This window comes from Pseudovirgaria hyperparasitica (genome assembly GCF_010093815.1).
Source record: "Pseudovirgaria hyperparasitica strain CBS 121739 unplaced genomic scaffold EJ05scaffold_8, whole genome shotgun sequence".
Taxonomy (NCBI): Eukaryota; Fungi; Ascomycota; class Dothideomycetes; order Acrospermales; family Acrospermaceae; genus Pseudovirgaria; species Pseudovirgaria hyperparasitica.
Genome location: NW_022985556.1, coordinates 125,132 through 145,814, shown reverse-complemented (window position 1 = coordinate 145,814; position 20,683 = coordinate 125,132). Strand labels below are relative to the sequence as shown.

The following is a 20,683-nucleotide window of genomic DNA, read 5'->3' as shown; positions in this document are numbered from 1 at the left end:
CTCCCCGTTCCCCTTTCTCTCGTCTACAAGACAAACGCACCAGCCGCAAGAGCACCAGCGACCAAGCCGCCGTACACACCCATCGTGGCACCAGCAGCCGTGCTCGCGGGCGCACTCTCACCAGTGGTTGGCGTCGCGACAGCTCCGGTGGAGCGTGGACCGTCACAGTGCCAGTGGTCGCCGTGCGGCTCGCAGCCTACGCTCTCGGTTGGGCTTGGGCCAGGGTCCTCGCTGCCGGTGGCGGTGTGGTCGTGGTCATCGTGGTCATCGGTCTCGGGGGCTATAGACGATGCAGATGATTAGTGATTGCTTGGTGAGAGAAGGAGGCGTGGGTTTGAGATGAGTTTTGGGAGGATGGGGAAGATCGGTTCGATGGGATCTACGGGGAAGGGGGGAGGAATGGCGGTACCGTCATGGTGAGGCTCATCATGATTGCCGCCGTGATGGCGTAATTCGAGCCGGGCATGCGTACCTGGAGGAGTGGTTGGCTCAGGCACGCCCGAGGGGCAGTGCCAGTGGTCTCCGTGGGCGTGGCAGAGGGTGGTAGGGTCTGGAAGTCTGGTTAGGATCGAGTGGATGCTAGTATGTAGGCAATGAACATACCGGTGACCTGAGAGGGGGCAGCAGAGACGCCGGTTGCAGGAGGTATATCGGTCATGTTCTGGGCGAGCACGGCAGGGAGGACGGCCGCGAGGGTGATGGCGAGAAACTTCATTTTGAGTATGCTGGAGGATATATTCACGAGCGAGTGTGAGAGCGAGAGCGAGTGTGAGAGAGGAAGAGATGTAGCTCGCGCGGAATGGTCAGGATATTTAATGGTCGAGGTTATGACCTCGAGAATGGCACTACGCTTCCATTTATAAACGTTACATCCGTGCCACCCAAGCATTGCCATGGCGCTGAAACATTCTGGATGGCGAACAAGCCTCCGCATGCTCAGTACATCCAACACTCGCGAATTCCCTCATAACACGCGCATTGGCCCGGACAGGCCGCGAAGACGTGACACAATACCAGTTCTTGACTAAGCCAAGCGTGCCAACCGAACTTGGCATTTATCACGGTACTCAATGCAGGGACGCCGCATGGCAAAGCGTGCTCAAGATACATTCCTTCGATCCCTTAGCTGCTTATTCTGGTTTAGACAATCGTATTTGTTTTGGAAAATGGTAGTGATGGGCGAAACGACTAGTTGGTGGTGTTCTTCAGCCTTACGGAACGGACTTGGCATGAGGTATTGGGACGACGAAATTGGCGCAGTATTAATAACGAGAGTCAACTTTGGAAGTTCGCTCGTGGATTTGTTCGCTCATGGATCCGTTCGCTAGATTGCAACCCTTTGATTCTTCTCCTTCATGGCTTCACGTTTCTTCTCGCGAGCCAGCTTCCTCAGTCGACGGTTCTCAAGATTCACTTCCAGTTTTGCAGCTTTCTTCGCCGCATGCCTCTCATCCTTCGACATGTGTACGTTCGGCTGTCCTGTTGCCTTGTTCGGCTGGCCTTTCACCTGGACCTCGCCCTTGTGTCTTCCTAAACCCTGTTGTTTGGGACGTCCTTTTCGTGTTTTGGGACCTTCTTGTTTTACTCGTTCCTTCTGTGTGACCTGACTGTTTTGCTTGACTTGATTCTTCGTCTGGGAGGAGCCAGCAGATTTCTGCTGTTTCTTCGCCGGAAGAGACGCCTCGAAGCCGGTATTCTTTTTGCTCCTCGAATCCATGTGTTTGAATCCAACCCTCGCGGAACCCCCGAATTTCTTACGCATGACTTCCTGTTTAGCCTCATCCCGCTGAATCTTGACCCTCCATCTCTCTAGATACTCTGGCTTGAAGAGGAGTGCCAAGATAGCTTCTCGAGCAGCAAGTGAGTCTTCCACGGGCGAATGATGAGACTCAGACCCGACTTGCACTTTAATACCGATCAGGTTTTTACACAATACCTGAAGTCCTATACCGACCGAGCGAATCCTGTTGTTCCATTGCGTTATTCGTTCCGATATCAAGATCTGGGAGTCAACAACCCTGCGATGCACAAGCCGCAAGGCATTGAGATCATGATGCACAGAGTGTCCCAGAATAATAGTATTGGAGTCAATGAAATCTGTCAGTGCCAGAAGCGCTCCGTACACGCCGTCCAGGACTACGCCAGTAGCGACGGCTGGATCCATATCTGAGCGTTTCCACTTTGCATATTCTTGCTCCCAGTATCCATCAATATCCTCGGGGTGAACCAGGAAGTCAAAGAGTGTCTCAGCCGTGAGTGCATCGACGGCTGCAATACGTGCAACATGCCGCGAGTTATCTTTATGAGCGAATTCACAGTCGAGCACCACAGCCGCGCGCTTTGATGAACTGGGCTCCAGATTCGCAGAATCCATCCAATATTTCGACTGGTTTGGTGGTACATGCAGCTTAAAACCATGGTTTTTGAGAGTTGTCTCGCTGTGGATGTGGGATTCAAGCGTTGCAAGTAGCCTACGCGGAGCTTCTTCGCTGTCGTCTACACACAACCATTTCGAGTTTCGCCCAGAGTGAGGTTTATCTGGCTCATGATCCCTTCGCTGAAGCACAACCCCAGATTTATCGTGTAAAGGCTGAATTTTCGCGTGTTCATCCTGTGGAGGTTCGTGCTCAGCATTCGCTGATCTAGATTTTATGCTTTTGATCCACTCATGTTCGGAATGTATCTTGTTCAGGGCGCTTGGGTTTTCGCTGCACACGAGTATATGTTCCCATAGTTGTGTCTTCGAAGTAAAGCTCTGATTGCGACCGCCGTCATGACAGCACTCGTACACTTGGCAAGGATGGCTCCTCACATTGGACAATGTTTGCAGCTTTGCCGAGCATGAGAAGCAGAACACCCTCATCTGTTCTCCCGATGGAACATAGTACCGTGCCCAGAATCGAGATCTAAGCGGTGGAAATCTTTACTTGGTTAGACCAATTTTGACAAAGTTATCGCAGGTCAAGGCTAGTCACGTGAGTTTGATGGAGGCGTGATAAATAATACGCACTCTCGGTGTATACACAGCGGAGAAACGAACAATAATTGATATAAGCATACCGTCCGCCCTCCAACTCGTCTCTGCTTACCGCAAACGTTAAAGCCAGTTCAGGCCAGAGAAGGGGTATATATTTTCCAGATCATGTACATATCAGCTTGTTTCCCTGGTACATCGTACAATACGCATGCATTCATCTCAATGATAGCCACGTGCCTCGTCAGTGACCCGCCAGCTTTACATATACATCCATATGTCAACGAAATTGGGAGTATATCTATTGAGCCTTCTTGAGAGCACCAGTCGAGGCAGCCTCAAGCCCATCAAGTAGCTCTGACGCGAACACGTAGGTCATGTATACGGGAAAGATGAGCCATTGACCGCTAACACGTGGTTAGTTTAGATACACAATGAAAAACCAGAATCACTAACTTGGGAATGATGTATATGGTAAGCAGCGTGAACAAATCGTTGTGGCCTGTCCAAGAGAACCCGCTGAACGCGTCGTTCAGAACTAAATCAGGTTTAGCCATGCAGCACGCCAAGTCGTGATACTCGTCAGTCACTCACCATACAAGAGAGTCTTCGCGACTGTTGCAACGGATGCTCCAAAGCCAATCGTGACAGCAATAGCCGCAGCGCGCCCGGTCAAAACACGCGCCTCAGCCAATCTTCCAACGATGCTCTTATCTGGCGCTCCAGTCCCTTGGACATGAGACGACACACCAGCAGTATAGACAATATACAAGTACACAAGGTATGCGGCAGTCTCAAGCAGGTTCATGAATGCCTGTGCGCCCACAAAGCCGTTGTTGGATTGCCAGCCCGGGAAGCCATATAGACGGTCGACGGTGCCGTACAGCTTATACGGCGCCCAAACCGGCCAATGAAATTTTCCGCCCGGCATCGTGTGTGGGCGCATGAGTAGATATCCTGTGTCCCATGAGACAAGTGGCAGAGAGATAGCCAGCCAGACCAACGTAAGAGTCGAGGGAGTGTGCGACCATCCTGTAGTTTTGGAAGCACTGCGACGTACGACGACGTTGTCCGACGGCGAAGAAGACTTCGAGGGACTTTTAGTCGGAGAGGATTTGGAGGGCGTCGCGAGTTCGGGAGGCGGGAATTGGCGCGGGTGGTTGCGCGTCGAGACCATGATGGTACAAGGCGTCCTAGACACAAGTCGTGGAGAAAGACCAAGAGTCGCGCCACACTGGGTCTCGAATGAAGAATGCTGAGCCGCTGAAGGGGAGTACAACAGGGGATGTTGGGGAAGAAGAAGGGTGCGCAAAACACTGACAGCAAGATCCCTGTTTATTCTGTTACTTACATATAGGGAGGTTTGTGTGGGGGAAAAGTGCCGGCGTACATCTCGTCATCAGCCGCGGGTTCCTGTTCCTGGCTTGCCCGCTAACTCGCCTAGCCCTGGAGAAACCTTACCCGGCTCGGAACGACTGCTTCCGTAAACAAGGTCAGTCAACACATCCATCACGTATGCACGCCACAGTGGACAGGCGGCGGAAAGATGATATGACAGGTCGTCGCAACTCAAACTACTCCTGTCTCGCTCGATGGCGATAACCAAGTAAATTGCAAGTTATATGGAAGCTTACGTTGAGCCTTAGTCATGCGAACTCATTTCAGACTCCATTGATCCCCTTCCTGGACAATCTCCACAGTTCTGTTCTCGTCAAGCGATATCCGTCCAGCGTGAAGAATAGCTCCTGTTGCAATCGTGTTTTTGAGTGTTGGTAGACCGCGTTTATCAAGGTCATCAAGTGTCGCTCGTCCCTCTTTCAACGCGGTAACGCCATCTATGAACTTTTCGAATGACACATAGCCATATCCTCCTTGGCCGTTGAAATTCCCTTCCTCATCGGGTGCATATCTCATGTAGAACCTATCTCTGTCAGTACTGGATACATGCTCACATTTCCAAGTAACTTACGGATTGTACCATGCGAGACCAGAGTCGTCCATTGTGACATCGTATGCCCGTTTTGCCTGGTTTGTGCGGATCTCGCCTTTACTCGCCATGTAGTGGAAGTATTGGTTTGAATGCACACCAGCTTTCAGCGGTGCTGTCCAGCTCGCCGTATATACACCTGTGGCAATCTTGCTTGGGTCTGATTTCTTGACCCAGTTGACCAGTAACGTGATGGTATCTTCCGTCTCGATGCCGAGGTCTGTGGCAATGCCTTTGGAGCCACTCGCAATCACCTTGACTGGTTTATAGTCGGGGACCATGCTCTCGTTGATATCAATGTGATGCGAATTGAGGTAGTACGAGATGTCGCTGTCCTTCCCTGCCCAGGCCTTGAACGTCTCCAATTGATTCTTGGGCTGACTCATATAGCTGTAGAAGTAGTTGAAGTCGCCCATGCTCTTCGCTTTGTACCGTGCATCCGCATACGCCGGGTCGTACCGTTTGTGGTGCTCCACATAGACAAACACATTGTGTTTCCGAGAGGCTTCGATCAACTTCTGATGTTCTGCCAAGTCTTTCACTGCCGGCTTCGTGAGTAGAACATGGTGGCCACGCTCAATTGCGTACATTGCGATTGGAAAATGTGTGGGGTCGGGGGTAAAGACGGTGATGGCGCTGCCCTTTGGAAGAGCGTCTATTGCTGTCTTGTATGCTTCACCATCACGGACATCGCCTTTTGGGTAAGACTCGAAGGACACATCGAGTCCATTGTAGACATCGGAGATGTTCTTTTGGAGATGTTCGCCTGTCTCAGTCAGTACAATACTATGCATCATCAGGCGCAACGTGACTCACGAATGGCCGGAAACTTCCCTCCTGAAGCTCCTACCATGGACAAGTTACCGACCTTGCCGCGCCTCCTGAGGTCGAACAGGGTCAGAGCCACAACACCGACTTTCTTGTCTGACTGAGAAGCACCACCACCGACGAAGCCAGTAGTGTACTCTCCTGAGCCAACCTACAGCACCGAAATGAGTAATCCACGCCAACGCTGACAACACTAGTATTGTTTACTCACCATTAGAACATCGAGTGGCGCCATATTGAATCAATTACAGTCGATACGAGAACTTTGGTAAGTGCGTCCGTCAATCAGACACTGGATCTCTGTCAGTATCACTGTCAGCCAAGTGAAGCTGAAGAAGCTGGAGATGAGAAGACATGGTGAACGACACAGCGAGTCGCGCGAGGGGAGAAATCAGGTAGATGGAGTCGTACAGCAGCAGCAGTTCAGCTACGGGGGCGTCACAATGCCCCATCTATTCACCCGGAAGATCTTCCGCCGTTTGAGCGTTACATGCTTGAGGCGGCGGGCTTTGGCGGGGCAGATGAGACGAGGGGCAGCAAATGCCGCTCAAGCCGCGGCCTCTCCCCCGCCTCAACTGTAGTGAATGTTGATAGCCGCGCGCACTAGTAAACACCTCCTGAATCTGCCTAAGAGAGGTCTGCTCACCTGAAACCATTGGTGGAGAAATTACCTGGCGACGGCGATGACTGCTTCTCGCGGCGTCTGCGTTCAATTGCGACACGTCTGTTTATCGCGAAGTGAACGTTCATTGATGCCACACATGCCAATTGTTAGTCACTGTTTTGCGTGGATGGTGTACGACGGCAGCAACTGCATCTCCACACGTATCTGATGTTCAAAAGTTCATACTGGGGACTCCTTGATCATTCGTATGTCGTACAGGTCCGAATGTCTTGAGAAGACCCACAGCTCGGCGAATGATACACATCGTCTCACCCACCATCGCAACTGACTAGTGTCACGTCTGGAGGGATACTGGATAAAACCGCCAAAGGGCCGTCGCTTAGTGACATGTCTGCCATCGGTCTCGGGGTAATAATAGTGTGAGTTTGGTCAGACCAGAAAAGACCCGCAGCAGACCAGGCGGGCACCTAGATAATTAGTGTCTATATTAATCTGACATGTTCTGGTTGTGTGGATCATTCTGACTTCTGCATAATACACATGAGCCTGATAGATCGTGTATTCCACCATATAGATCTCTTTGCTGTCGAATCCTCTTCGCTGGACATTGTCAGCACTCTATACGCCTCGTACTCCTCATTAGCATATATAGCCGTTTAGAATATCCGTCCCAAGCAAACACGATATACATCCAACACTGCTTTCTCCCAACGGTATTCTGATCTCGCCCGACCAACCATGGCTCCCAGCGCAGTAGGCAACGGCCACGGCACCGCCCACAAACAACGCACTCCTCTCCGTGCCGGCATCTATTCACCTACAATGACATTCTTCGACCCCAAGACCGAAGATCTCGACATCCCCACCATCAAACGACACGCTGTACGTCTTGCTGAAGCCGGCCTCGTCGGCCTCGTTGTCATGGGCTCCAACGGTGAAGCCGTCCACCTCTCCCTCGCCGAGAAACAGCTCGTCACGCGTGCAACCCGTGACGCCCTCGACGAGGCCGGCCACACGGATGTGCCAGTCATCGTCGGCGCCAGCGAGAACAGCATCCGCGGCACGGTCGCGCTATGCACCGAGCTGGCGGATGCGGGTGGCGAGTATGCGCTGCTTGTACCGCCGAGCTACTACCGGTATGCGATGGACGAAGAGGCGATTTACGAATATTTCATGGGGGTGGCGGATGCAAGCCCCGTGCCGGTGATACTGTACAATTACCCGGGAGCCGTGGCGGGGATTGATATGGACTCGGACTTAATGATCCGGCTTGCGGCGCATCCGAACATTGTCGGGACCAAGTTTACGTGTGGTAATACGGGCAAGCTGACGCGCGTGGCGCTGGCAACGGATGCGGTGACGCCGAATACAGTGGGCAGTAGGTATATGGCGTTTGGCGGCATGGCGGATTTCACGGCGCAGACGGCGGTCAGTGGTGGAAGCGGGATTATTGCTGGGGGTGCAAATGTATTGCCGAAGACGTGTGTCAAGGTGTGGGAGCTGTGTCGTGATGGGAAGTATGAGGAGGCGTTTGCGCTGCAGAAGGTGTTGAGTAAGGGTGACTGGGTATTGACCAAGGCGGCCATTCCGGGGACCAAGAGTGCGATTGAAAGCTACTATGGGTATGGTGGGTATCCGAGGAAGCCGTTGAAGAGACTAGGAAAAGATGGAGTCGAGAAGGTCAGGAAGGGGATTGAGGAGGTTATGAAGGTTGAGATGAGCTTGTAGATACCTTACCCGGGTGGTTTGTTACTTGTTGGTTACTCTCATTTTGTTTGATACGTATATCCTAGAAATGCTTCATCAGGCACAGTATGGTCGCAGTCAGGATCTGATCTATAGCATGTTTGAAACGATACTCTAGGTTTAGTTTCAATCTGAAAATTTCGTGTTTATATTGTCGGTCCGTTGCGTGACAGGGTCTTTGAGCCTCATTCTGAGCCACTTCCAGATGTTACTTATTGCCGGTCGAGCTCGGGATACCGTCTGAAGATACCCTGAGAATATGGTAGTCGCTTCCCGCTGCTCAAGTATTCCTTGATACCCTTCTCTTCCTTGATACTGGAGTAAAATGTTTGCAAGGTCACTGGAAACTCCTTCTTCCTTGCTTCCATTTCCTTCGGAAATGCGAAGAACAGCCCGTCAAGAACTTGCCATACAGTCGTGTCTGCGTAAGTAATCTTGTCGCCAACAAAGTATTTTCCATCCCCTTTTGTGTTACCCTTGAGCACCCGTTCGAAATATCCGAGAAACTTGGGTATCCGATTTTCCCGAAAGTCGGTCGCCTTCTTAAGCGACTCTTCTTTTTGATCCTCATAGTATTTCATCACTGCAACTGGGTGATGTGTATCATGTGTCTCATTGTTCAGGTCAAGCGCTGTGAGCACAATAGCATTCGCATGCCATTTCCCAGCTTCGTCACCCTCCGGCACCATGCCGATCTTATCGCCTAGGTAGAATAGTATGTTGGGCGTTTGTGTGATAAGTAGTGGCTTGCCGTCCCTTCCAGCACCGGGAACTCTGAGGGCTGGAGGAGCAAACGCGGGCGGGTTCCCGGCATCATCGGTTGTGGAGTTGGGGTCTATGAGGGCTTGCACTGCTTTGATTCCATCTTTGTCGTCGTTCGCAATGTCGTTGTATGGTGTGCCAGATGCTTCGAGGGCGAGACGGATGTGCTCACCACGGCCGGGAATACCGGGCCAATAGATGAGGTCGTAAGTGACTTTCTGGCGTTTGGTCGAGGGTTCTGACATGTTGCTACGGTTGGTCCGATAAAATCAGAAAATTATAGTCTTCTAGCTGTAGCAGAGTTTGGACAAACTAAGAAAGCTGTTGGGCGAATCTTTTATGGTGGAAGCTGACTGTATGACTGGCATATATAGTCGTCCATTTCTAAGCTCTCAAGAGGAGACCAGTGACGTCGGCCCCCATCGCGGAATTAAGGCCGATGGGTGATTATGCTATTTGAGGCAGCAAGCCTACAACACAATGGCGACCGTGATATGTGACGGTACCATGAATGCGAACGCATGCTGGGGACAAGGACGATACGAACGCGTTGTATGAGGAAAGAAGATTGAATAGCTACGGGCTGTATCGAAGAAGATATATCGGAGACCGCGGAATTTGCCCCACTAAAATCAGTCGCCAACTTTGGATGTCTTTTATTCCTCACTTTACCTTCAACTCAGGATTTCATACATATTCCAATTTGTCATTCAACGGATCACACCGCGGACAGAAAGAGTGCCGGATTTTGAATAATACCCTCATCATTCAGAAGCGAGAGTTCGACAACGAGCCTGTCGAAGCTGTGGACGCACAGCCACAGTCCGCATGCATCCATACACACCAATGTTTGCTATTCAGCATGGCCTTACTCGATTCCGCCGTGATTGCACTACTTTCATTCTTATGGCAAGTCTCGTAACATTGCTGGAGTTGGTTGACTCAAGGCGTCCCACCGAAGCTTTGTCTCCACCAAAACCCCCTGCCGTATGCAGTCATGGGAGATAGCAAGGGAGCTATTCCTGGATGGACTTCGGAATCTGAGAAATTTAGGAAGCGCTTCCACGGAATTTGTTCTACACAGTCAGTGTAGCCGAGAAGAGATATAAACTCAAGAGCAAGCTGTTCGGCGAACAAGGCATAGTCCAGCCGCTCATAGACTGCATATCTCGGAACATGGATCAACCCTGCATGGCTATACGAATACGCCTAGGTCGACTTCATGCCCACTATGAGGCAGTTATCGCGTCTGCTTCCACGTAGGACAGCTATCAAGGTCTCATGAAAAGACTGATCGACGCGCACTAAATGGCTAAGCAGTTTGGCAATTATTCTGACCGTATAGTCACAGTGATCGCTGATATCGAGGGTGCGTTACCTCGACTACGCGTGTACGAAAGATTCTTTAGAGACTATACCGGACCGTTGGCTGCTTCGATTAAACTATACTGAACAGGGAATGAAAAGCGGTCTTTTGGGGTGCAGGAACGACATGAAAGAATTATTTGGTCAGTATGTGCTTTGATCGCTAAGAAAATGGCCCATCTTCAGGCTGATTCTCAGCTCGAAGATATCGGTGATATAATGAAATCAATTTACCGAAACATTCGGCAGAAACGCATGGAAGCGTCCTGAAATGGCTTTCCATGGATTGCGAAAGCATCTTTTGGGTTATGAGCAGTATTTTTTCTCGAATTGTGACCGTTTATCGACCCTTGAGCCTAGTCAAGCTGCAAGGGTGTAGCTCAGATAGGACGATCAGAACCTCAACCTCGAAGGGGTTCCTCCGGTTGGCAAGCGACTGATACAGCGAGGAGGAAAGCTCGTACCCCTAAGTCATATAATTAAACAGTTCAATGTGTGCATTGCGCAATGCAGCAGTTACTCCTTTTTAGTCGCCGTACACCGTACACTATCCACGGACCTGCTGCTCATCAGGCATGAAACAGGCAGGTCTTCAATGACATATCTATTTCCGGTAGACTCAGATGCTATGAAGTAGTTGAGAGGGAAAGGTTGGTTGATCTCGTACAGAACGGACAAGTATTAAGGAGAGCTCCGACAAACTAGGGCGCGAAAAGGAGAAACACGATTTGAGGGAATGTGGCTGCCTAAGGGATACAACCGATCAATTGACCTGAATCACAGGTCTGCTCATGTGTTGGACTGATTTTGCATCAAAAGTGCCGCGACTTCCCCAAGTTCGAGTGAACATGCAACAGTCATTGTTCACTGCAGACTCATGGGCTGTTGGCCCATATCCCGATCATGTGTTGGATATTTGAGCATAAGAGGAAATGAATATTGAGAACACAAAGGTCTTACACACTGTTCAAGGAGATTCTAGGTAGTCACCGATTCATACTCCCTTAGTCATCCCGCTTCTAGAACGTACCTACGCCGCAATCCTCTTCAACCACAATGTCACTCAGCTTCAAGTCAGTACAAAACTGCTCGTGTATTTTCTTTTCCGCCTCATACCTCACTGTCGCCTGTGACTGATTACTTCAAGAGTGAACGTCGTCATCGAAATGGACTTGCTCAACACCCAGAAGCCGCGCTACGCACGTGTTGAAGGTTCGACGTCCTCCATCAGCCAGCAATGGAACACACCTCTGGTCAAGCAGATTATGATCTTCCTATCCGTTCTTCTAGCATGTATCCTCAGCTTCACAGCGGGCAGGTACACCAGCAGCGGCCGCAATGCCAGCATTAGCAGCAGCAGCAGCAGCAGTATAAACCCAGGCTACGGAATCCCAAGTACGTATCCAGCACTCCTCTCCCCACCCAACCCCCTCTCCAACCTTCCTTACCCTCACCAAAAGCCCACCATATAAAAACCTCCCACACTGACCCACACCCAAAGTCTCAACCCACAAACACCCCTTCACCTACAACCGCACCTTCGGCTCCCCGCCCAACGCATCCACAAACGCCGCCTGGGCCGCCCTCTTCCCCGAACAAGGCGGCTATCTCACCCACCCAACCTACGCGCCCACGCGCTCCGCCCTCTCCGTCTTCCACCAGCTGCACTGCCTCGACGGCCTGCGCACCGCCCTCTGGACCATCTACGACCACGCCACCACCCAGACAGCCCTGCTCGACCCGGCCAGTCTGCCCGACCATCTCGCCCCGCCGCATATGCGCCATTGCATCGATTTGCTGCGGCAGAGTCTGATGTGTAATCCGGATTTGGCGGCGGAGAGGGTGAATGTGCGGCTCGGTGGGGTGACGGGGTTTGGGACGATGCATGTTTGTAGGGACTGGGAGGAGCTGGTCGGGTTTGTGGCGCAGTGGGAGTATTATGGGTTGAGTGCGGAGGAGGTGGCGAGGAAGAAGGAGAGGGTTGGGATGGGCGGGCATGGGGGCGGGCATGATACGGGTGAGCATGCGGCGAGTGAGGAGCATCATCATGGTTCGTAGGGGGTTAGGGGGGGATGTGTTGTGGTGTCAGTGTGTAGTTCACTCGTCTATTTGTTAAGGAAGAATATTATCAAGATTGATGAACGGGAAACATCATCCGTACACCAGCAACCACAGCGCCAGTATCCGAGCAAGCACACATTATAGCACCTCCTCCTCCTCCTCTTTCTCCCCATCCTCAAGCACACACTCCACCACCCCCGTCGGAATCGGCCCACCCCGATCCGTCCTCCAGACCTTCTTCACCCTCAGCCCAGCCCTCCGCACCACATCCCCCCACTGCCTCTCCGTCCTAACCAAGCCGCCAAACAAACTCATCTGAATCAAATCAATCGCCGCAACCGCATTACCCACCCTCTCGCCCTCCTCCTCCTCCGGCATCAAATACTCATTCACCAACACCACCGACTCCGGGCCCATGGCATCGCGCACGTGCCGCAGCACCTGCAGGACCTGTGCATCGGGCCAATCAACAAGCACGCTGCGCAGATAGTACGCACGCGCATGACGTGCAATGGGAGGTTGGGGTGCGAACATGTCGTGGCCGAGGACGAGGATGCCGGGGGGCAGCGGGGTGGTGATGGAGGATACGACGGCGGGGAGGTCTTGGAGGATGACGGGGCCGGGGAGGTCGGGGAAGCGGGCGCGGAAGGCGAGGGCGTCGGAGCCGAGGCCGGCGCCGATGTCGACGAGGAGAGGTGGTGATGATGTTGGGGATGGGGATGGGGTGCTGGACGGGGGAGCAGGGACGAGGGTGTGGACGGGGTATGTGTCGTGCCAGTGGGAGAGGCGGAAGGCGTTGAAGCTGGTCATTGTTTCGTTGAAGGCGCGTTGTTGGAGGGGGTCTGCTTTGAGCCATTCCTGGTAGGGCTTCCGGGTGGAGAGGGCGTATTGCCAGGGCCCGGATGAGACGCTGCTTGGGGTGGCGAAGGAGGTGGAGGAGAGGTATTCGTAGATGTGGGCTTGGGACTTGAGGTGGGAGTAGAAGTGGATGACGGAGTATGCGGAGGGGGAGGGGGAGGTTAGGGAGAGGGCGAGGGGCAGGGGGGCGAAGTGGTTTGGGCGTGGGGAGGTGATGATGTTGTGTGTCTTGAGGAGGCGGAGGATGCGTTCTGTTTGTGTCAGCGAGGGTGCTGGTCTTGAGGAGAAGCGGTCGGACCCAGGAGATCGGGGGAGCCTTTTGTTTGTGAGGCCAGGTCGTCGAAGGAGATCTCCTCGCCGACATGAGATGGGAGAGCGTCGAATATGCCCATTCCGACTGCTATCCTCATAGCTACCAGAGAATGCGCCTATATAATCCCATTAACCCAGGTCTTCGAGAGGACGTGGCTTCGCGCGTACTCCACAGTTCATTCTTTGCAGGGCAAACTCGGGGGGCTCTACGGCTGCCTTCAACCTATCGATCGCCCCTAGCAGTTGATATCTTTCCGCCATATTACCCTCCCCTGGCGCTGGAAGATTTGCCAGGGCGTGGTTGATAGTCGCAGCGATGTCAGCGTACGATTTCGGGGCGGCCATTTCAACAGTCTGGACATCATGAGGATGGACCTTGAGCGGACGATGCTGCGACGGGCACTCTATACTACCCATATCTCTCAACAAACCTTGCTCTTGCACACAGTCCGTCCTCTGATGATGATACAACGAAACCCCAAAGTAAATGCGAATCACACATAATCAAGCAGCGGAAAGGGCGTCACAAAAGACTTTGGACGACCATTATCCCTCGCTACGCCATACGCGCGCCGGAGCCAATGAACGCAAACGCCATGGATCTTGGCCTAGTAAACTCGCGAGTGGTCCTGTACAACAACCCCTGCGAACATCCTTGATGACATTCCCAGATACGGATCGGGGTGCCGCGCGACCAATCAGAGTGGCGGATTGGCGAGAATTAGGCGAGCCGCAGGCCTAGCGACGAGGCTCAGAGATTGTGGAGTCCGCCGGGTGGGCCGTGGTGTTGTCATGAGGCGAGATCAGGGGGGAGTTTCAGGTCTGAGAGCCGGAGGAGAGGGAGTGAATTGACAGAGGGCGTGGTGAGACTTTCTAGAAGAATTGCGTGCGGTTGATTACGCCATCACGGCGAGTGGACGGACGCAAGGGATGGATCTGATTTTAGATCAGATCACGTGGTGAGTATCTCGATCTCACGTGGCTACCCCGCGAATTCGGACGACGCCCCGCACTCGGGTGCACAGTTCGGAACGGGAGGGATATCGTGGACTGCAGCTTCACGTCAGAGCAGACATTGGTCGGTCACTTACTCGGTCGTCTTGGAACTGAAGAGATCCATGTCATGGTGTTGCATCAGGACCAGTCTGGACCTCCCTCCTACAAACACAAACATTAAACTACGACAAGAACTTCCTCAACACAGTCAATAAATACACATACACTCTAATCACACACAATAGAGAGAGGGTTCTTCTTCGAGGCGATGAGTAACGATAATACTCCTGATGATGTGCGGATGGTGACTTGCGAAGGAGATGTTTGGCCTGGCTGTGTCGCTGTTGCAGTGACTAGAGGAAGGCGAGAAGGAGGAGGATGTGTTGCAGTAGCGGGCTGGGGAGGAGGATGGTTGATCCGCAGAGTAAGTGGTGAAGGAAACAGATTAGATATGATGTTCGACAAGGTAGTAAACTGAGTAGTTCTGCCATGTTCTGCGTTTCGTAGTTCGGATGTTGGTATTGACTCATTGCCTGATTAATCCCACCTCGACGGCCTACACGCGGTATCTCCCAGCATATCTTCCCCTATATCTAACATAAACACACTATAGTACCTCCATACTTACCATCCCCTCCTTACAGCCCCACAACTCCAACACATTCCTCAGGACCTCGCACTCTCCTCCTCCTCCTTCCCCTCCCCCTTATTCCCCTCCTCACCGTTCCTCTCCTCCCCAACCCCACTCCCACTCCCACCATCACCATCAACATACACCGGCCCGGCCCGCAACAAATCCCTCTTCGCCTCCACATCCGCCGCCTCGCGCCACGCGCTCGTATACGGAATCTTGACCATCGTCCGCCGGATCAGACTCTGCCCGATGCGCCAGGCCTGGTAGTTTGCCATGCCGATCATGAGCTGGAGGGAGTAGTCGCCCGAGACCCTGTCGTTGTTGGCCTTTGTGGGGGCGGTGTTGCTTCTGCTGCTGCTGCTGGTGGTGGTGGTGGTGGTACTTGGAGTGTTACTCGAGGCGCCGAGAGGATCGCCAAACGGCTCCGTGCCCCTGATATTACGAAACAAGTGCATTTTCTGCGCGTCGGTCCAGGAGGGGGACTGGACCATGGGGGCGCGCGGGCCGGTTTGGGAGGTGGAGTGGCAGGATGCGCAGGCGGAGATGAAGTTGTCGGCTGTGGGGTTGGAGAAACAGGTAGAATGTTAGAAAAAGGGGTACGTGTGTTGTTGTTTTAGGGGGTAAGTGGGACTTACCTGGGCCGTTCATGCGGCCGTTCCAGCCCCAGCTGGGCCGGGTGCCGCCCATGGACTTGCGCAGGTCGTCGGCGCACTTGGATAGCCATGATTCCTTTGGTTTCGCGCCTTTTGCGGCGTCGGCGGGCCAGAGTTGCGGGTCGTTGCCCCACATCAAGCCGACGGGGATGATGCGATCCCAGGGCTTTCGGGTGGTGGTTAGTTTTGGATGAGGATTGGGGATTGGAAGGTCTGACTTACGTTCTGGTCTTTCTGGCTGCCGTCGTACATGAATGTGCCAAAGACCCAGCCGATCGGGGCGCGGTCGTCGCGGACGGCAAAGTCGACCTGGAGGAGCCGCAGGTCGGAGGCGAAGTCGTTGCGTTTGCTGGCTTGCCAGGTCCATGATTGGGCTTCTTGCTCTGGGGTTGGCGGCTGAGCTATCACAGCTTTCATTACGGGGGCGCCTGCCATGGAGGGGACTTCGTCGTTTGTTGCGTCGGTCATTAGTATCTGTTGGGTGTGAGAGAGAGGTTGAGACAAGCGTGCTCGTGGAGGCTCAGACCTTGAAGACGGCGGTCCCCACGGGGAACTGGAAGCCGTCGGGGAATTCCTTCTTGTCCCATCGGGGATTGTTTGGGTCTCTCCAGATGCGTTCGAACGCGGATGCCCCTGGCCCGGCCGTCAGATGATGAAGATTCAGATACCAGACGGACGTTCAGGGCCTACTTACCAGCAGCATTGTAGAAGCCACACGCCCACGTCTGCAGCACACGGTCCTGGGTCCTAGACAGCTCCAACTTCGGAGTCGGCCGTTCAAACGTCAGACCATGGATAGGCTCCCGCCCATTCGCACTCCAGTGCATCCACGGCGCGTGATACCACTGCCGGACAGGATTCTTCCGCACGACAAAGTCATTATTGACATTCCCCGCCCAGCAATACTCCTTGATGACGCTACAATACATCTCCGGATCCGTCTCAAAGTTGTAGTTCAGCCAGGGCGCATCGAGTCCGACGATCGGGGGCGTGTCAGGCCCGGGTAGGATGACGGGCTGGGAAGTAGAAGTAGCAGCAGTAGCAGCATCGACGGCCGACTTTGGATAGTCTACGCGCACCTGGAAGAGTTCGCCCGTCCAGTTTGGCGGCGGCTCGACGACCTGGCGTCCGTCCTTGGTCTGGTAGCCCCAGGACTTTTCGAACTGGATCTGCGCGTCCGTCTTGCCGTATGTGCCGTTGGTGGAGGAGTAGGAGTATGTTGCGAGGCCGCCGGCGCCGACTGCGGATCCGCCGATGAGGACCGGTTTCGTTGCGAGGCGGGCGAAGATCCTGGACGCCATTGTGAAGAGGGCAGGGCGAGAGTGTGCTGAGGTCGTTGGAAGAAGATGGAAAGCGAGACATATCGCCGATGGACTATCCCGTTTTATGCCTCCAGAAATTACTTGGACTGCCTTACATCACCTGCATGAGCCTGGGTGTCTAGACTCATGGCTCGTTCAGCTGAAGGCAGCTTGAAAAGATGCATAGGTTCCCGAGCGGGACAAACATGGTGCCGGGCGCGAGTCTCGCCTCCGTCAAAGACAGCCTCGTACGGCAGGACGGGCCAATGACGGCAGGGCGACTGTTTGATATTCGCATTCCGGGTGCTATTTCGATACGCATGAAGTGCTGCAAGGTGCAGTATGATGGCGCTGCAGAGCATTCTGGACCCTGGAAGCGGCGCCACCAGGGGACGCGGTCCGCGCCAGACATGGCCGCGCGCACGTGCCGCCTTTCCTAATCGGGCAATCTTAGTCAACTAATGTGGACGAGTCTTGAACATTAACATATCAACACCTCATTCAACCCACCATAAAGCAGGCCAGGAGAGTAAACCCTACGCAAGCCGTCCCCAAAACCGCCCAATCGCACCCGCAACCTCATCCGCCCTCTCCCTAACAACCCCATGCCCAGCCCCCTCAACAACAACCACAAGATCCCCACCCTCAATCCCCACCGCCCTCAGCTCCGCCCTCCCACAAACCGGATCATCCCCGCCCAACACCGCAAACACCGGCACCCCAGACCTCCCAAGCTCCTCAAACACCCGCCCGTTATCAAACGCGCGCCCATCCCGGAAACAGGCTACAACACTGGCGCCATGCCCGGCGTGCTGCACCATCTGCCACTCGCGCACCTTTTCCGCCACGACCTCGCCGCGCGCAACACGCTCGCGCCAGTCCGACGGCACAACCAGGGGCCCGCCCTCGAGGAACCCGAGCACCCAGTCCCGCGCCGCGTCTTCGTCGGCGCATTCGGCGCCGAGTAAAGCGCGTGCCTCGGGGCCGAAGGAAGCGCTACGGAGGAGTCCGGCAGGGGCAACGAGGACGCAGCTGTGCACGCTAGCGGGGCGAGTAGAGGCGATGTATTCGGCGGCTAGGACGGCGCCGAAGGAGAAGCCGATGAGGTGCACATGGTCCCAGGAGAGGTGTGTGAGGAGGGCGTGGATGAGGGCGGTGAAGAGGGCGGGGGTGTGTGGGAGGAGCGGAGTGTCGGAGAGGGCGTGGCCCCAGAGGTCGAGGAGGAGGAAGTGGGTGTGCGGGTGGGTTTTGCGGAGGGCGGTGGTGAGGGGCAGGAGGCCGAGGGCGGGGGTTTGGACGCCGTGGAGGAGGAGGACGTGGGAGGGGTGTGAGGAGGGGTGTGAGGAGGGGTGTGAGGGGTGCGGGTCGGAGGGAGGGAGGTGGTAGTATGCTGCTTTTCCGGCCGGGGTGGTGAGGTATTGGGCGGGTCGGAGGAGGGCTCCGAAGGTGTCGGTGAAGGCTTGCTCGGATGCACCGGGGATGGGGGGTTTGGGCGGCGGCGGGTTGGAGCCGGGTCGGGGTATGACGAGGCGGGCGGACATGGTGGTGGGGAATGCAGTGGAAAAGGGGTGGTTAGGGTTGTGAGACGGTGGATAGAGAGTGTTTGTTCGGGGGTTGCATATGTTGTGGAAGGGCTTTGACAGCAGGGTGTTATGTCATCCCGCCGCTGACTTGAGGGCTTGGAGGTTGCTTAGCCGTCCTAGCAGAGCTTGGCTAGAGTAGTTAGCTTTGTTGATCAACGTTTTGTCACAATTTAAATCTACGAAAGTTCCGACGAGAAACATGTGAGTGGAGATGCAGCCTAGGCAAGGCATGCGATTGGGAAAAAAGAGATTTGCAGATGGCATCTCGTAAGATGGAGCGGGCGGCGGGTGATGCATGCACGTACAAGCGCCTGACTCGCGTGCAGGAGCGTAGAGCTAGAATGAAAGTCGAGTGTGTGCGCCATGTAGATTGGCGAGAGAGCAAGATGGAGAGAGATGGTAGATGGGGCATGGCATGCTGGGATGGGAGGATGGGAAAGAGGATTAATGAAGAGGGCAAATGGGCGAGTGCGTGAGTTGTGAATGTGATCAGGAGACGGTGATTGGAGGGAGGGGCAAATGCAGGAACAAACAAGATCAGGAATTGGCGGTGTTTACACACAGACGGGCGACAAGCGTAGAGGACGGATATGGCTTGAGGCGGGCAGCGGGAGGGCTGATTAAGTGGTGATGGATGTGGAGTAGTAGTGGTTATTTGGAATGACGAGGATGGACAAACAAGTAAAGTGAATGGGGAGAGAGTGGGAAGAGGTGGCAAGGAGGCAGATAAGGTTCGGAATGGGCGGCGGCGTGGGGGGGAGCAGGAATGAGGGCATAAATAGCAGGGGTCGAGTGAGTAATGAAGTGGATAGTAGGAAAGGGAGTAAATATACTAGATGTTGACTATATATATATATATGTTTATATGAAATTAGATAGAGGATGATATAGGAGTAGATTGGTGATGCAGGAAGGAGAGCGCGAGGTGCGATGATGGAGTGCGCGAAATGATGAATGTCGACAAGTAAGATGCCTGAGGCTGCAGTGCTGACTAAGGACGGCGGCCCTGACTAGTGAGCGGCTAGTGGATGACTAGTGAGTGACTAGTGGCAGGTCAGGAACGGCAGCGGCAACCGGCAAGCTTAGTAGTGGCAGTAGCAGCGGCATGTGATGTGTCAGCATGCACGTGTTCCGTATACGAGATAGTCGTAATGCACGGCGAGCATCCATGATGACTATGACTGTTGCCATTACCATTACTATCCATCATGTCTCTGTTGTTGTTATGGCGTCATCTACTACCTGCATACATACATACATACATACACTCCAGCTATGCTATAGAGAAGGAAGGGAGCAGGCATAGACGTCGGATGCTGCACTGCCCTGCCCTGCCCTGCCCTGCCCTGCCCTGCCCTGCACTGCACTTCCAAGACTCCCAGCTTCCATGCATGCATGCATATATATACATACGTGTGTATTATGTGCGCGCGAGGAAATGCTGATAGTAATTGCGTGGGGGGCCCACAGTCACAGTGTACAGATTATGTAGTGAGAGTGGGTTGTGTGTGTGTGTGTGCTGCGTGCTGTGTGCTGCGTGCCACCCGCCCGGTCTGCATGAATGGTGGATGGATGGTGGATGGATTCTCCCATCATCCATCTTCCATCCTCCATCATCCACTCTCCACTGCAAGATTGATAATAAATCCCGACAGCAAGGGGAGTTGTACTGCAACAGGTCTGTAAAATGCGACATCTTCGGGCAGTGGTACATAGTAGTATTAGTAGTAGTAACTAATAGTCAGTGCTGCTGTCGGTGCCCCAAAACCTAAATGTGCCCTAAAGAATGCTGTGTTCCACCCTCCCACGCGGGGAGAGAGACACCCCGGCTACCCAGCTATTTTCTTCATTTCTCGGCGGCCACTCACGCCAACTTTTAGCCAGTCAACGCCCCCCGCGCGGTAGACAGACCCGCCAACTTTAGCCAGTCAACAGCCCGCAAAAGAAACACACACACACACACACACACACACACACACAGCAACAGCGTCTACTATT

At 53.8% G+C, this 20,683-nt stretch overlaps 10 protein-coding genes across 10 annotated transcripts; 2 read left to right on the top strand and 8 right to left on the bottom strand.

The window, feature by feature from the left end:
- Positions 1-23: 23 nt before the first annotated feature.
- On the bottom strand, positions 24-715 carry EJ05DRAFT_500382 (uncharacterized protein; the record flags this gene model as incomplete). Its single annotated transcript, XM_033746986.1, has 3 exons — positions 24-280; positions 473-550; positions 604-715. The coding sequence occupies 3 exons, from the start codon at positions 713-715 to the stop codon at positions 24-26; spliced, it is 447 nt and encodes a 148-aa protein (XP_033600304.1).
- Positions 716-1,324: 609 nt separating this feature from the next.
- Positions 1,325-2,510, bottom strand: EJ05DRAFT_485937 (uncharacterized protein; the record flags this gene model as incomplete). Its single annotated transcript, XM_033745491.1, has 2 exons — positions 1,325-2,386; positions 2,505-2,510. The coding sequence occupies 2 exons, from the start codon at positions 2,508-2,510 to the stop codon at positions 1,325-1,327; spliced, it is 1,068 nt and encodes a 355-aa protein (XP_033600303.1).
- Positions 2,511-3,069: 559 nt separating this feature from the next.
- Positions 3,070-4,390, bottom strand: EJ05DRAFT_368596 (uncharacterized protein). The gene is made up of 3 exons (XM_033741127.1): positions 3,569-4,390; positions 3,431-3,512; positions 3,070-3,381 (listed from the first exon to the last, which is right to left on the bottom strand). Exons 1-3 carry the CDS (start codon positions 4,149-4,151, stop codon positions 3,276-3,278), a joined length of 771 nt encoding a protein of 256 aa, XP_033600302.1. The 5' UTR covers positions 4,152-4,390; the 3' UTR covers positions 3,070-3,275.
- Positions 4,391-4,630: 240 nt separating this feature from the next.
- Positions 4,631-6,024, bottom strand: EJ05DRAFT_500379 (NAD(P)-binding protein; the record flags this gene model as incomplete). Its single annotated transcript, XM_033746985.1, has 4 exons — positions 4,631-4,895; positions 4,944-5,727; positions 5,778-5,940; positions 6,001-6,024. The coding sequence occupies 4 exons, from the start codon at positions 6,022-6,024 to the stop codon at positions 4,631-4,633; spliced, it is 1,236 nt and encodes a 411-aa protein (XP_033600301.1).
- Positions 6,025-6,915: 891 nt separating this feature from the next.
- Positions 6,916-8,305, top strand: EJ05DRAFT_476159 (dihydrodipicolinate synthetase-like protein). The gene has a single exon (XM_033743963.1). The coding sequence runs from the start codon at positions 7,153-7,155 to the stop codon at positions 8,140-8,142; it is 990 nt and encodes a 329-aa protein (XP_033600300.1). The 5' UTR covers positions 6,916-7,152; the 3' UTR covers positions 8,143-8,305.
- EJ05DRAFT_368636 (glutathione S-transferase) lies at positions 8,258-9,300 on the bottom strand. Its single transcript, XM_033741129.1, has one exon. It carries the CDS (start codon positions 9,165-9,167, stop codon positions 8,373-8,375), a length of 795 nt encoding a protein of 264 aa, XP_033600299.1. The 5' UTR covers positions 9,168-9,300; the 3' UTR covers positions 8,258-8,372.
- Positions 9,301-11,359: 2,059 nt separating this feature from the next.
- Positions 11,360-12,580, top strand: EJ05DRAFT_368578 (uncharacterized protein). The gene is made up of 2 exons (XM_033741126.1): positions 11,360-11,682; positions 11,789-12,580. Exons 1-2 carry the CDS (start codon positions 11,454-11,456, stop codon positions 12,343-12,345), a joined length of 786 nt encoding a protein of 261 aa, XP_033600298.1. The 5' UTR covers positions 11,360-11,453; the 3' UTR covers positions 12,346-12,580.
- EJ05DRAFT_492927 (S-adenosyl-L-methionine-dependent methyltransferase) lies at positions 12,487-13,863 on the bottom strand (the record flags this gene model as incomplete). Its single annotated transcript, XM_033746074.1, has 3 exons — positions 12,487-13,457; positions 13,505-13,634; positions 13,687-13,863. 3 exons carry the CDS (start codon positions 13,861-13,863, stop codon positions 12,487-12,489), a joined length of 1,278 nt encoding a protein of 425 aa, XP_033600297.1.
- Positions 13,864-15,086: 1,223 nt separating this feature from the next.
- EJ05DRAFT_368530 (uncharacterized protein) lies at positions 15,087-17,400 on the bottom strand. Its single transcript, XM_033741125.1, has 6 exons — positions 16,982-17,400; positions 16,496-16,893; positions 16,328-16,434; positions 16,024-16,275; positions 15,784-15,967; positions 15,087-15,704 (listed from the first exon to the last, which is right to left on the bottom strand). The coding sequence occupies exons 1-6, from the start codon at positions 17,161-17,163 to the stop codon at positions 15,181-15,183; spliced, it is 1,647 nt and encodes a 548-aa protein (XP_033600296.1). The 5' UTR covers positions 17,164-17,400; the 3' UTR covers positions 15,087-15,180.
- Positions 17,334-18,806, bottom strand: EJ05DRAFT_368518 (alpha/beta-hydrolase). The gene is made up of 2 exons (XM_033741124.1): positions 17,613-18,806; positions 17,334-17,538 (listed from the first exon to the last, which is right to left on the bottom strand). The coding sequence occupies exon 1, from the start codon at positions 18,641-18,643 to the stop codon at positions 17,639-17,641; it is 1,005 nt and encodes a 334-aa protein (XP_033600295.1). The 5' UTR covers positions 18,644-18,806; the 3' UTR covers positions 17,334-17,538; positions 17,613-17,638.
- Between the last annotated feature and the right edge of the window lie 1,877 nt (positions 18,807-20,683).